The sequence below is a fragment of the Protopterus annectens genome, chromosome 9.part0 (assembly GCF_019279795.1).
Source record: "Protopterus annectens isolate FY-2018-M chromosome 9.part0, PAN1.0, whole genome shotgun sequence".
NCBI lineage: Eukaryota > Metazoa > Chordata > Ceratodontiformes > Protopteridae > Protopterus > Protopterus annectens.
The window spans coordinates 1,153,273,901-1,153,290,128 of record NC_056743.1 but is presented as its reverse complement, the minus strand read 5'-3'; the positions used below and the strand labels follow the sequence as shown (position 1 = coordinate 1,153,290,128).

The window sequence follows — 16,228 nt, the reverse complement described above, 5'->3', positions numbered from 1 at the left end:
CCCATGATATAATAGTGTCACTCAAGTCCATGTGTGTCAGTTTATTTGTTTTTCACGGAGTTATGATTTCTCCAGCCTGCTTCGATTCGTCCCACTGGATTTTCAGGTCTCTTGAATGGATTTCCAGGTTTCTTGGTGACCTCTCTGACATTTCGAATTCTTCCCTGAGGGAAAACTGCAGTGTGTCGTATGGCCGGAACCAGGTAACCCAAAAAAAACAACTGCCGGACTAATTCTCAGGTAACCATTTATATGCTTTTTTCCCCACACACAAAACAATTCTCTACTTTAGTATTAATATATACTTGCCCTGCATGAAACATTTTCTTATCAATGATAGATAGTTGTTTAAAAATAATAGGATTATGTTGTACTTCATCAACCGTTTTGTGCATTGATTCAAAATAAGAGTCATAGTTTGCATCACAAATATAACCTGCATTATTAGCTTTGGTGTAACACTTGTAAGGAACAGTCACATTACAATTGCTCCAACCCACCTGAACAGTATCATTTTTGTAAAAACATACAATTCCCTTTTGTGTAACAGGCAGGTACAATGCTATTTTGTCTTGTGATTTTACAGTCGTAGTATCAAAAATCACATTTTCCCAGGTCTCATTGACCCCTAGGGGGACAGCATTAATTAACAATCCCCTGTATGCTGTTGGTATAGCTGTGCAAATCCAGCAATTTGAAACATTAAAAGTTTCAGCATACACATATTTAATTGCTGGGTAAGTGTTAAAGTTTGGATGCCAGTCTATGAGTAACGCATCACGTTTATTCAGTTCAGCTAGTGTGGCTGGAAAAAGGAAAGGCCACAGCAAAACAATTAATGTTATCAGTATAGTTAACAGAATGATCATGCAATACTTCTGAGGTTGTTCTGCATTTCTATTTGCTCCATATCTGGTCATTTCGTTCTTGTGTAACAGTAACAAGTTTTTTGTCCAGTTCAAAGTTTTTAACCAATTTACAGTGTCAGATGAATCCAGGAAGCTCGCTCTGCAATCTTGACTGCAGTGGGTGTTGACAGTAACACTTGGTATGGCCCTTCCCACTTCGGTGACATCCAATTCTTCTTTTTGATGACTTTCACCAAGACCCACGTGCCTGGGATTACTGCTGCTTCCAATGGTCTGGTTTGTTCTTTATCTGAAACAAAATTTAACTGCAAAAGTTGTTTATTACTTAAAAGTAGTCTCATATTCTGCGAGTGAACTGTTGGCCTCCTAGTCTGCAGGCATGAGAGGTTTCCACTGGGGTATATAGTATGCCCTCCCAAATAATTTTTCATAAGGAGTTAACCCCTTTGCATTCGGAACAGTTCTCATGCTCAACAGTGCCAGAGGCAGGCAGTACACCCAATTCTTTTGTGTCTCACTAATTAACTTCCTAAGTTTACTTTTCAAAACCCCATTATGCCTTTCTACTAGTCCTGCGGATTGTGGATGGTATGCACAATGGTTCAAGGAAATTCCGAAATATCGGCTCAACTGTTGTATAGTTTGATTTACAAAGTGTGTGCCATTGTCACTGTAGATCTTTTCCGGTATGCCAAATCTAGGAATAATTTCCTTAATAAGGACTTTTGCAACAGTAGCTGCATCTGGATTTTTGGTCGGAAAAGCTTCCACCCATTTGGAAAACATATCTATAATGACAAGACAATACTTATTTTCGCATTTGCTCAGTTCTATGAAATCTATACAGATAGTATGGAACGGGTACGGTGGTGCAGGGAACCTCCCTTGTTTAGGCTTCAATGCCCCTTGTGCATGATGCTTGTTATAAACATGGCATGCCGCACAAAAATGTTGTGTAGTTTGTAAATCCATATGCTGTGAGCACTCTATTCACTAACTGTACCATCCCCCCTGTTGAGACATGGCACTGCCCATGGCTCAAAGCTGCATATGTAAAGTTAGATGGCAATATCGGTTTTCCTTCTTTGGAGATGTACAGCCCTTTCTCAAGAATTGCTCCTCGTTTTATCCATTTCTGTTTTTCTACTTTCGTAAGTGTCTGCATTGTTTTCAGCATTTCTAAATCAAAAATCTCAGAAGGTTGTAATTCCTCACTCAAAAGAAATATTTCTGAAGCTGAAGCTGCCTGCTTTGCAGCTGTATCAGCTCTTGCATTACCTTTTGAAATCATATCCTGTTGCTTGGTATGAGCTACACATTTTCAAATAGCTACTTTCTGAGGTAACTGAATAGATTCTAACAAATCTAAAATAAACTGCGCATGATTAATCGGTTTACCAGTAGATGTCATCATTCCTCTATTCTTCCACTGTTGTGCAAAAACATGTACAGTGGAAAAAGCGTACTGGCTGTCAGTAAAAATATTCACACATTTACCCTTTGCCAAGGTACATGCCCTTGTCAAGGCAATAAATTCTGCTGCTTGTGCAGATAAGTTGTGTGGTAAAGACTTCGCTTCTAAAATCTCAGTATCAGAAACTACTGCATACCCCACTAGGTTCTGCCCTGTAGGACCCCTTCTGCATGAGCCGTCCACGTAATGTCACCTCGGCATCATCCAAGGGAACATCCGTTAGATCTTTTCTAGGCAGTGTCTTTTGCTCAATCTCCTGCAGGCAACTGTGTGGTGTGCCGTCCGCAGGGGTCGGGAGCAAGGTAGACGGATTCAAAGTTGTGCATCGTTCAATTGTCATGTGAGGTTGGCTCAACAGTATAGTCATACAGGAAAGATGTCTAGCAGGAGAAAGCTATGCTACTTTTTCTTGCAGTAAAATAATCGCGACTGCATGAGGCACTCTCAATGTGAGAGGGTGGAACAACACTACTAAGGCCGAAGCCTGTACTGCCATTGCAGCTGCGACTACTGCTTGTACACAGTGGGGCAGGGATCGCGCCACTGGGTCCAGCTGTGATAAATAGTAAGCTATGGGGCGTTGCTCATCCCCATGTTGCTGCATTAACACTGATGTCATATAACCTTGCTTACAATCTACAGTTTGGAAATAACGTTTATGATAGTTTGGTAATCCTAAAACTAATGAGGATGCTAGCAATTGTTTTAGTTTGCAGAAAGCTGATTCTGCTTCTGCTGTCCATTGTAATAAATCTTGTGCTGCCATAGGCTTCTTGTATATCAAGTTGGTCAGTGGAGCAGACTTCCAAGGCAAAGTTTGGAATCCAACTCCGACAGAAATTAGTTGTGCCCAGGAAGAACATCATTTCCTTCTTGGTAGTCTGTTTGGGTGCTTGTAAAATTGCTATTTTCCTATCTTCATCCAATGTTCTACCTTCTTTGGATATTACACATCCCAGGTATTTAACCTGCTTTCTCCAAAGCTGCAACTTGTTTTTGTTTACTTTATGGCCTTGAGTGGCTAAAAAATGTAAAAATGCTATGGTATCTTCTCTGCATTCTTGCTGGGTGGGGGCTGCCAGCAGGATGTCATCTACATAAAGTAAAATCTGACTGCCTCTCGGTGGGCTAAATCCCGCCAAGTTACTTGCCATCTCTTGTGCGAATACTGTTGGACTTTCACAATATCCCTGTGGTAGTAGTGTGTATGTATACCTTTTCCCCTGAAATGTGAATGCAAACCAATGATGGCTGTCAGGGTGTATCGGTATCGAAAAGAACGCATTGCTAATATCTACCACAGAAAAATACTTCTGTTGAGGCTTCAAATCATTCAATAGGGTGTGTGGATCTGGCACTGTAGGTGCTCTAGGTATTACTGCATCATTTACAGCTTGTAAATCTTGGACCATACGCCATTCTCAGTTTGCTTTCCTGACAGGAAATAAGGGTGTGTTACATGGTAAATTGGGAGATTCTACCAGTACTCCTTCCTTAAGTAAAGCTGCTATTATATGTTTGATTCCTACTTCTGCATCTTTTCTTAAGGGATACTGTCTCTTTTGTGATCTAAATGCTGATTTTGGTGTGATAGTAACTGGTCCTGCTGTACGAATTAGTCCTACATTTGATTTCCCTGTTGACCAGAGAGTTTCTGGTATGCTCCGTAAGGCATTTTCTTCCTCTTCTAGTAAGAGTGCTAATCAGCTGTCCTTGCTAGACTGCAAGTGTACAGCTGGGTATGTCTGTGTTATCCATTTAACTTCTGCTTCTGTACTCCCTGTTCTGACAGTTCTAACTCTGTTTTTCCCACTTTGTGATTTTTTCTCCTAGGTCTGCCCATTTCACATTCTTGTCTTTAGTCAAACTAACATGTGGTAATCGATTAGATTTAGAGTGAAAAGAATTCCTGGGGCAATGAACAGCTAACTACACTGTTCCCTTCTGTGTCCCAGTACAGATTACGTAATACTAATCTGTTTGCATGATTTCTAAACAGTTCTTGCTCATATTCTTTATCAGGTCCTGGTGTGCTACAGTAATACAGAGTAAACTGCAACAAATGCTGTTCATCAGTGTCAAGGGAGGGGGGACTTAGTGATGGCTACATTCATCAGCTCTTCGGTTACTGCCCCTGGACCAGTCGTGACCAAGTCCTGGCTATACCAATAAAATGTTCGCCGTCCGGTCGCACCACAAAAGTATCCATTTGTCGCTGTGCTTCCATACCCTGCATAGTTGGAACTACTGCTATGCCAAATATCTGCATACGATCTCTGCCCAAAAGGTTTACCAGGCATTTTGCAGAAACAATTTTGCTTTTCTGTGTTATCCCTGAAACAGGGTCAGTTATTGCTATGTTATGGGAGAGTGGCTCCCGATACAGCTGTCCATTAGCTGCTTTCACTAATATGTAATCAAATGATTCTGAATTTTCTGGTAGTTTGGAAGGATGTATCAGGGTCCGTGATGCCCCTGAGTCATACAGAAATTTAACTTCCCTCCCCTCTTCCTGAAGTGTAACTTCCGGTCTGCTAAGTAGAGCTCTAGGCTCAATAATGCTAAGTCTAAAATTTCACTTTCTTCACTATCTGCGATTTCTTGCACTTCCTCTATTTCTTTTATCATATTCTCTACTCCTTCTATCACATTTGCATTTGTCTTTTCTTGGTTATTCTCTTCTAGTGATTCTTTACTATCATATAGTCAGTCCTCACCCTCTATCTTCCATGGCTACCTTCTTGTTTTGCTTGAAATCCCTTGCCAAATGTCCCTTTTTCCCCGCACTTAAAACATTCACCCCTTTTCTTTCTCTCTTCAAACTCCTCTGATTGCTTATCAGATTGTTTCCCTGGGCATTTTTCTTGCCCTTTTTCCCCGGACTGTACTACATAAACTTCTGCTCCATCTTCTACAGAAAATACTTGGGCTTTCTTTTTCTTTTTACTGTTAATGATAAAATGCCTTTCGGCATGTCTAGCATATTCAAGTAGTGACTGTAATCTACTTGTACGATGGTCAACCATGTGCTTTGTAATAAAGCTGCTTATAGGCAGAATACTGCCTTTTAAAAATGCATTCTTTAGCTGCTGCTCATACAGGGAATCATGTATTTGGTCTTCAGGTACCTGCATTCCACAATGGTTATTAAAACACGCTAATAATCTAGCATAATATCTGTCAGTCACCTTCTTGTTGGATGCATTGATTAATGCAAGTCCAGTCTGCCCTAGGCTTCCACTTCTCAGAGATTCGGTCCGTCAGACCTTTCACTCTGTTATCCAGTTCTGCGTTGCTATGTGGGAGTGGCTTGTGCTTTGCGTCATGGGGATTCCAGTTGCCACTGATCATGTGCCAATCTGGACCTACGATTTGTCTAACTACTTTTTCTACTACTTCTCCATTCAAATAACTCAACCTCATGCCCTGTAAGTCTTCTAAGAATTTTCTAAAATTAACTTTTGGATGGGGAATTCCCTCTGTGGCTTTCCGGATGTCTTCCGGTGTCCACGGTCTATATACTAGGAGAGTCGGGTCCTGCCCTTCCTGTCCTGCCTGAGGATTTGGTACTTCTATGAGCGGACATATCTCTTCTTCACTCATAGCTCGTGAATTTTTGTTCATTTGATATAACTCAGTATCCCCTCTTAAGTTGCGTGTTCGAGACCTAGTCTCGATGGGATCTCTGACATACAGTCTTGGCTTCGTGGAGACAGCCGGGTATAGCGGAGGTGGACCAGCTTGTCCACTCGCTTCATATTCTGGTAAGGGAAGCGGAGGGGCTGATGCTATTACTAAATTATTGTCCTCTATCTAGAAACATAGTTTTTGAATTATTACTTTTCTGTTCCCTAAGGTTTGCTTCCTCAATCCGCCTGTGTGCCTGAGGAATGCCTAATTGACGTTGCTTTTTTACCTGACCTTTTGCTTCGGTTTTAAGCAGTTTGACAAGTTTAATAAGTGAGGATTTTTCTAATTTGCCATCAAATTCATATTTATTAACCCATTTTGTATAGTACCCAACATTGTCGGCACGCTGTAATTGCATACATTTTGCATCTTCAGTTAATGGCGAATCTTGGGAACTTTTTGTGCACTTATTTCCCATATTGTTCTGACGGTTAAAAAATGTTACGTAACCCTTATCTTTACGTGGTACCACAATTTTTCTTTCACAGTTTATCTAGAATAACTGCCTTACCTATTCTGTTTCCCTGATCTATGACAAGACTGCAATCTTCCTGTCCCTGACTTGTACAAGACAAATCTCCTGACAGATGATACAAATCAAGTCCCTGATCTAAAACAGAAAAAGAGGTAAATCTCACCTTACCTGAGCCTCCGTGATTGATCGCCTGGTTCAAGGGAAAACCGTTCACCCGTCCTCCAGTTGCAGATCAGAAAAGTGGCTGGCCTCTTTTGAATGACAATTCAGTCGGAGGTCTTTCAGAGCAGAAGAACCGTTGTGGTCTCTTCCCCGTACGGTTTCATGCCACCTGGCCCATCTGACCTGAGGCAACGTGAGAGTTTCCGGTCGCCAATCTGTCAAAGGAAAAACAACTGCAAAAAGATCAACACACGGCAGGTTCAGGTTAAGGCACTTTAATCTTGCAGCAAGGAGACAAAAACGTGCTAATACAGAGTTTGTCTAACTAGAATCAGGAAGTGAAGCCATTCTTATACATTTCTTACAAGACATTGCCTACTAAGCTGACGTAATAAATCACAAGTTCTTTCAATATTATTTCATAGCAGCTGTTTGTCCATGATTTTCTGCTGACATTTTCAAATTTAAAAGAAACTTCGTAAGAAAAACAACGTGGCCTTGGAGACCACCGGTTAGATACAACTTCTCACTATTTAATGTTACCATTCAAGGTACTATGGCTAATTTGAGCAAAAAGCAAGTACAGATTATAGTTCATTTCTTCAAGCAGTCTTTGTTCAACTGTATCTATCTTTTCTGCAGCTATGCATGCTCTCATAACACGAACAGAGCTGATTGTTCAAGTTCAATAACATTATAGAAAACAGTATTGTTCTATTCATTATTTTCCTGACCTAGCAGATAATCACATGCTTCTTAGTAAATTTCCAAAAGGCATAAAAATGAATTTTGCTGTGCTAGCAAATACTAGGTCAGAGAGCATCTTGCAGTTTCAGAAAGCATATTGCAGTTTGAAAAGCATCTTGCAGTTTCATACAAAACTAAGCTGTACATAAAATAGAATGAAATGTGTTAACCCTTTTAGCTTCTAATAAGCACTAAACATATACATTAATACATATTTTTCTAACAGTTTGTCTTTAGTGGTGCTTTAGTCTTTGCCTTTGAAGCTGAAGTCTGTTTTACATATTAACTGTGTAAGCCTGAAAACACCCTCAGAAGCTGGTGCCTGCTCAGTGGCTCCGGACCCATCTGAGGGAATATTTTCCAAGTGTCTAATACCTTGAGTTTCCTGCGGCCTAGTCTGATCCACGTGGGAGTCGGAAGCGGCCTGCGGCTCTGAGGTAGCAGGCGTCAGGGGCTGCGAAAGAGCCTCACTGAGAACCAGCGACTGACTTAGAAGCCTCGTCGCCAGTTTTGGACCTCGGATGCCTGTCCTTTTCCTTGCGTTTCTTGTGAATTGGGGTAGTCAGATGGCTAGCCGACGACATTGTGTAATTAAATCTTCGGCCAAAATAATGAAAAGCAAAATTGTGCCAACGCTCAATAGTGCGTTGGTTAAATCTAGCACAAAACCTGCAATTAGCAACGTCGTAATCAGGGCCCAGGCAAGGAATACAATAAGAATGGAAGTCCTCATGGAGGTATTTGCTTCCCACAAGAAATACAATTAACTTTTTCTGACATCGGTCTGGAGCAAGAAAAAAAGTTTCCCCAATGGGGTACTTAGCTTAAAATGAAGACTTTGGACCTGAAATTCAAACACGAAAATCTCAGGAGCCGGCATTTGCAAACTGCTTTTGCTTCGGGCACCGCACAGCAAGAAAGACTGAAGGAAATGGCGTCGGCTGCATCTTTTATAGCCCTGGCGCACTGATGTCAGGGAAGAGGCGACAGCAACCGATGCCAGACCAAGACTTTGGAATTCAGGCCGACTGCGGGTAGCCTGCCAGCAGGATAACCCAAGTGTAATGACTGCAGCAGTGAAACATGAACATCTAGAGAGACATTTGAGTTTAAAAATGCACTACCACCAGGGTGAGAAAAATGTTACATTCTGTGTGGCTCCAAAGAGAGACTGGCTCTGGTCTCTTTACTAGTTTAAATATGCAATTGAAAGAAGAATACAATTAAAACACAGAGTAAAGAAAATACATAACAATAAACAAAACAGAAGAAATCAATGAAGAAGATAAATTACAAGAAAGAAATAACAAGCTAACCTTTCCCTCACAATAGTCTATGTCAGAGTCTGAGTGAAATTTTCCAGCCCATCTAGCCTGCCAATATTATGGCAATGACTTGTTTTGGTATAAGTGTTCAAGTTGCTCTTAAAAATACCTAAACTAGTTTTTGCTTTTATACACATGTAAATGCTATAACAAGAAAACCAACACGTTCATTTTTAAGTTTCACAGCAATGCAGATGAAAATGTTTTGGTTTTATAATTGTCTCCATAATCACTGTGTACAGTTTTTCACCTGAAATGTTGAACAATGCAGGCATGAAAAAAAGCGCAGAACAAAAACTCGGTACTCTTATAATAATATAGTTAACTTTTCCACATTTTTTCTCTTAAAACATAATGAATCAATATGGCCAGATATGGTTTTAAACCTTCTCTAAATCTACAACATAAGAATAAAAATATAAGCAATCCTTTCCCTAGCATTTTAATGTGCCTATCTCACCCCATATCAGTATTCTTACCTCCACTTTCAAGTTTTTCCATAATCTTGTCAATCTGTTCCATAAGCTTGTCATAGACCTCAACAGTCTGAGAAACTGTCCTTTTTGACTTGTCTACTCGCTCTTGAAGCTGTGATTCTATTTCCTCACTGCTGCTACTGGCCAATGTTGCCAAGAAAGAAAAGGCATGCTCACTGAGTTCCTCTCGTGTGTCTGTAATGTAGTAAAATATCAAATTTAGGGACAAGCAGGATGATTTGTCCTTGCACCAATAATTACTTTGAAATGACATTCCAATTAAATCCTCCTTTTCAAACTTAAAAACTTTATGTAACAGAAAAATAAGCATATCCCTCAAGTTTTCCCAAATAAATAATCTGTAACATAGAATAAAAAGAAAATCAGACATGTATTCTATTTATAAAGTGAATATAACTTGGAGAATTAGCAAGTGAGGACACATTTTGCAAGAAGGAACACAGGAAAGATGAAGTTCCCTTGCCAGCCCCTTTCAGAATCTACAGAGACAGTGAGCAAGAATACCTAATTCCATGCCGCAGCACTTCAACAACACGATCTATTGTTACCAACAACAACCGCAGAACGATACACACAATCAGCACTGTCTAGCATAAGCACAGCTTTACATTTTCAGATTTTGTAGTGTAGAGCTGTAGCTGTATGGTAACATTATACAGAAAAACAAGTGAAAAACTATGGCTGCATTATTGTGCTAAATTTGTTGGGTCTGAAGTTGCTTCCAGACTTCAATCACTGCTGTTTGATAAAGGAAAACAATTTAAACATCAGTAGTTGTATTTTACTTGCTCAATTTTATTAGAATAAATATTCATTCCAGTGCATGCTTTCCTCCCTACAAAACAATCCAAAGACAATGAAGATAAAGCAGCTATTTTTTCCATTCTGTAGCACGTCTGTGCTATCTTAGCCTTTTCAGTGCACAACATGCTGGGTCACCATGACGTTTCATGATCATTTCAGGACTTCTTTCTCTGACATTTGATTCACACTTACCAGCTGTAAAATTTTTTGGCACAGAAAAAAAGTGTCAGGTTGCAAGACGTCTGCAGCCCTTCCTTCTTTCTCTTCACACGGGAGTCGCTAGTTACTTGAACTCACTGTTTCATTATGTAGTAACCATCACAACTAAGATGACAGTTGAAGCAAGAATTTTTGGAATCCTGACACTTCTATCTGATGTACTGAATGGATAATGTGAAAAGTATCTGCAGCTGATTCTCAGGCCTCAATGGTATGTAACCTAAGAACTGTCGATAGCTGAAGATGGAAACGGCTCATTGTAATATTTTAAAAAATGGTCAACACCACAACCCACAGCTTGTCAGAATAAAAAAGCTACTGATACTCTGTTCAGCGATTTGAAAAGCAAGGGGCAATTCTGAGTTTTGCCATTATAATAAAAAACAATACAGCATGAAGGACAGAGATGATCAATATAAAATCGTCTGTAGGCAATGACTGTACTAGGAAAGGAAGAAACCTAAGCACTAAATCAGAAATAGAATCACATGTAATGAGCAAGAGCAGGACAGTATATGGGCAAGAACAAATTCATAGACTGCTACTACTTACAGTGTTGCAATGGGTTATTCTAAAAAATACATATACGAATTGTAACAAACATGGTGGCAAACCAATAAAGAAAAGAAGTTATGTCTTACCATAACGTTCCATCTGTATTGTTTCATCTTCATTTATTCATTACGTATAGGAGCCGGTTCCGAACTCTGAACAGAGCCGGCCTTTATTCCAAATTCGCGTCAGCCACAAATCGCACGAGCTAAGATTTTACCCATCATGCCCTTCTCAGTTACCTCTGATCTAGTTTTCAAGTTGGAAAAAAGCAAGAGAAGCCGAGGCTACCTCTGGTTAAACGTGACCCAACAACTGGAAAGAAGGACAATGAGATCCACCCAGAAACCTTCGAAGGGGGAAGGCAAGTGGGCTGTAATGAATAAACGAAGATGAAACAACACAGATGGAAAGTTATGGTAAGACATAACTTCTTTATCTGATGCTGTTTATCTTCATTTATCCCTTACGTATGGGAGGGAGTCCCCAGCTACCTCGTTCCCTGGGCAGCATTATGGAATGACATTCCGGAGCACCACAGTGCCAAAGGAAACTCTGCCCCTGGAGGCAAAGTCCAATTTGTAATAAGCAATGAAGGTATGAGCCCAAGCCCAGGATGCAGCTGCACAAATGTCATTTAAAGATGTTCTAGCATGGAAGGCTGCAGAAGTTGACACTGATCTTGTAGAGTGGGCCTTTACTCTGCCAGGTAAAGGGATACCATTCTTGCCATAAATGAAGGTAATACAATTTCTCAACTAAGGGGCTAAAGTAACTGAGTAACATTTAGAAACTGGGCAACCTAATCTGGAATCAGAAATGGCTAAAAACAGCTGGTCAGATGCTCTATTAGATTTAGTCCTGTCTAGGTAAAAAGAAATTTGTCTATGTGCATCCAAGGTATGCAGGCAATATTCCCCTTTGTTAAAATTAGGGAAGAAGACTGGCTAATCAATAGTCTGACAGATAACTCAGAAACTACCTTAGGCAAGAAGGTCGGATTGGTCCTTAATGAAACTTTGTTCTTGTAGAAGATGAGGTGGGGGGGGAGGTTGACAGACAAGGCCTGTAATTCAGAAATACGTCTGACAGAGGTAATAGCAACAAATAATGTTTTCCATGAAAGATACTTTAGCTCACAGGTAGATGCATGTTCAAAAGGAGAATTTGTCAACTCTTGAAGAGCTAAGGCCAGGTCCCAAGGTTGAACAGGTTCTCTGAATGGAGGTTTTAGTTGAGTTACACCCTTCAGAAAGGTCTTACAAAGTCTGTGTGACATTAAGGAAGAGCCCTGGAAGCCATTATGGAAATTAGAAATTGCAGCCAAATGAACATGAAATGTGGAGGCTGCTTCTCCAGATTTAAAAAGGTCTGAAAGATATACTAGTACAATAGGAACAGGGACTGAAACAGGGTCCATTTGTTTATCTTGTAGCCAGAGAGAAAACCTCTTCCATTTGCTGCAGTAGAGTAGTCTGGTGGATGATCTGAGAGGCAATTAGAATGTCACGCACAGGGAAGATAGGTCATGCTGCCTAGCAATCATTAGAAGTGGAGAAACCAAGTTGTCAGTTTCAGACTGGATAGGTTTGGATGAACCAGATTCTGTGGGTGAGAGATTAACTCCGAAGTTGGATTGAGAATCCATGGTCGATCTAGTAGATGAGGCCACAGGAAGGGAAACCAAACTTGTTGAGGCCAACATGGGGCAATGAGGATCACTTTGCATTTCAACCGGTGTGCTTTCATGAGGAACAGGGGAATGAGGGGTATTGGAGGATAGGCATATAGTAGACCCGAGGGCCAATCATGGGCTAGAGCATCTCTAGGTAACTGTCCCCGAGGGGGAATCAAGGCAAAGTAGTTGCTGCACTTTTGACTGGATGGGGACGCAAATAGATTGCAGCAAGACTGGCCCCAGCAGTGGAAAATTTTTGTCGCCAGAAAGGGATTGAGAGACCACTCGTAAGGCTGTAGAATGCATCTAATCAATTTGTCTGCTATCACACTGGAGTTCCTGGGAACTCACATCGCTATCAGAAAAAAGTTGGAAGCCACTGCCCATTGCCAAATTCTCATGGACTCTCGAAAGAGTGGGTATGATCTAGTTCCCCCTTGTTTGTTGATGTACTAGACTACTACCATGTTGTCTGAGTGGATTGCAATAGTCCCTGACCGAAGGAATGACTAGAATGCTTGAAATGCTAGCAATACCGCCCTCAGTTCTAGGACATTGATATGCAGATGGGCCTCCGTCTGTGACCAAGTACCTTGAACAGTCCTTCCACGAAACAGCCCCCTCACCCAATCAGGGAGGCATCAGTGGTCACTGTGGCGTTGGACTGATGAGGGTTGAATGGGCGAGACCACTGGTGAGGATTGTTTGACATCCACCAGAGCAAGTCCTGTTTGCAAATGTTGGTTATTCGAATCGGAAAGGATAAGGGGTGCTGGGATGGGTACCACTGAGTAAGAAGCAGCCACTGAAGAAGCCTCATGTGTAACCTTGCTAGGAGGACTAAGGTGATAGAGGCTGCCATCGATCCCAGCAGTTGAAGAATGGATCAAGCTGAGACTAGATTTTGTGACAGTATTGTCTGAACCTGTTGCTTGGTCCTCTGAATTCTGTGATCTGGTAGGGAGGCTGTACAAGTCATTGTGCCCAGAATCACTGCAATGTACTCTGACGGACTCTGAGTAAGGTGCGACTTCCAGTTTACCGATATTCTGAGTTGCTGTGCAGTACCTAGAGTGTAAGTCCAAGCCTGAACTAGTAGACGTCTTGTTGGGGCAGTAATGAGCCAGTCATCTAGGTAAGGAAACACCTGGAATCCTTGAAGCCACAGATAAACTACTGCCATGCACTTTGTGAACACTCTGGGGGCTGTAGAGAGTCTGAAGGCAGTACTCAAAACTGGTAATGACTGGCTCCCACCCGGAAGCAAAGATTTCTTGAGCCCTTTTCCACCTTTATGTGATAGTACGCGTCTTGAAGATCTACAGAGCACATCCAATAGTCTTTTTTCCAAAAGTGGAAAAATGCACTGAACCGTGACCATCCAGAATTTTTCTCTTTACAGATTTGTTTAGGGAGCTGAGATTCAGAATTGGCCTCCAATCCCTTGTCTTTTTTGGCACTAAAAAGAATCTCGAGTAGAAGCTGGATCCTGTCTGGTCTGGGGGGACTGTTTGGATGACTCATTTTGAAGCAGCCTTGATATTTCTACAGCTGCGGCCTCCCTTTGACTGGGTGGCACGTTGGGTAAGGGGTAAGGTGGGAGTGGATAATAACGGAATATGGTATCCTCTGGTTATGACCCTTTGTACCCAAGCCTCTGTGGTTATGGTTTGCCAGGCAGAAGGGTACAAGGAAAAATAACCCCAGACAGCTTCCAGAGGAATGCAATCGGGCCACTCCTCAGAAGAGCTGATAGGGCTGCCCAGAGAAGGATCCTCTGGAGCCCCTGTTTCCCAGACCTCCCTTGCCCCAAAAGGGGTGTCTTCTGTTAGAATTCCCCCCTCTGCCTCTGGGGGAAACTAAGCCCGAGTGCCACAGAAAAGACCCTGGGACTTTTTGTGCCATATTTTCCCACTCTTCTGATTCCCAGAATAAAACCGCTCAGAAGATAAACAGACAACCGCAGCAGATAGAGCCTTACCTTCCTGTTCACATCTGGTCAATATATCTTTTACCTTGGATGCAACCAAGGTAGAGGACTCAATGGGGGTGTTAAGAAAGGAAGCCTTGAAAGGGTCCGCAAAATCACAAACGCGCATCTAGGCATGGCATCTCATGACTATGCCTGCACCCGCAGCTCTTGCCACTCCCTCAGTAGCGTGGGATATCAAACGCATTGAGGAAATGGAAACAGATTCTAGGGTCGCAAACTGAGAGGCCACTTTGACCTCATCAGGAACTGCTCCTGCCAAGAGTTCGGACACCAAGTCTCTCTGTAGCCTTGTAAAATGCGGCAAGTATTTCAAGGACCCAACAGTAAAAGTCGATGACGCAAAAACTCGTTTCCCTAATCTACCCACCACCCGGAATTCTTAATTTGGCGAGTGAACAGTCTGGCTCTCCTCTTACAGTTCATTCTTTGTAGCGGCAGCCACCACCATGGCATCTACAAAAAGACCTTTCGACCAACGGGGGCACTCTTCTATGGGAAAGGATTTTATCCGGCCTATGAGGTATGGCCTCTACACAGTCCGGTGCCTTATATGCTCACAGCACGATGAGCTTGACGAGCTCATCGGCAGGTGGGATAACCCAGGAGGTTGGGGTTTGGGCGCGAAATGCCTGCAGGAACACAGACTCCTCTGAGGAAGGGTTAGAGGATTTCCAGTCACCTTTCAGTTTTAAAATATTGAGGTAGTCACCAAACGAAACCTAGTCAGAAGGTGAACATAGAGACCCCTCCCTGTCATTGTAATCAGTGTCTTAGTTCAAGGACTCCTCCGAGGAGTCCATGTGCTTCCTCTTACACGTAGTGTAGCGGTGAGCTTCCTCAATGGGAAGAGTCTGGGGAACACTGCAAGGATGGAGTTTCCTGGGGGGGGGGGGGGGAATGGCCTGTGAGCCTTGCACCTGATGTGTAGGGGTTGGGATTTGAGACAGCTGATACTCAGAGGAAGTAGTAGTCTCTGACAGAGGCGGTTGAGAAGTAATGAGCAATGTCTTTTCCAAGGACTGTAGGGAAGGTCCGTCCGAGGGGGGATGCTTTGGCATCTCCACAGAGGATGAAGGAGAATAGGTAGGAGTCTGGAGAAGGGTAATACTCCAGAGGAGAGAGACACTTTTGAAGGGGCAGTAATACCCCTGGCCAAGAGCACCTGGTCTGCAAAACGTAGCACATCATGTTCAGAAAGGCTTCTTTTAGACCTCACTGAAAACCCTGAAAGTTATTCGGGCCAGTCCAAAAAAGGGCTAACGCGACCACTGACAAGGGGTGTCTGTATAGGTAATGTCTTCCCCAAAAATGGTGTGGAAGATTCCTGTATTGAGAAAGGTGTTTTCAGAAAGGGGTTTGCTTGTACCGAAACCACCAGTGCTGAAAAAGTCTGCACCAAACAAACTGTCTATGCCAATAAAAGGATCTGCGCAGAGAGAACCGTCAGTGCCAAGGGGGTCTGCGCCGAGAAAACTGTCGGCACTGAAGCCGTCTGCACTGAGAAAACTGTCGGTGCCAAGAAAACTGAGTGCCAAAGATGACTGCGCTGATGTATACATCAGTGCCGAGGAAGGTCTGCACCAAACTAGTTTGTACCAAGAAGGATGGTGTCTGCACTGAAAGCAATGGTGTAAAGGGACCAGAAGACATAATCGGAGTCAAGTGAGTCAGAACCGAAGCAACCAGCACCAGCGATTGATAATTAAGCCTTTTTATGCTTCACTTCCTTAGCATCTCCAGAGG

The 16,228-nt window shown here is 42.3% G+C and overlaps 1 protein-coding gene across 1 annotated transcript in view; it reads right to left on the bottom strand.

The window, feature by feature from the left end:
- Positions 1-16,228, bottom strand: part of RNF20 (ring finger protein 20) — a 1,863,764-nt gene that overhangs the window by 1,719,660 nt on the left and 127,876 nt on the right. Inside the window, exon 5 of the mRNA XM_044084026.1 lies at positions 9,222-9,413. Coding sequence (XP_043939961.1) covers positions 9,222-9,413 — 192 coding nt within the window. The remainder of the gene's footprint in view (positions 1-9,221; positions 9,414-16,228) is intronic.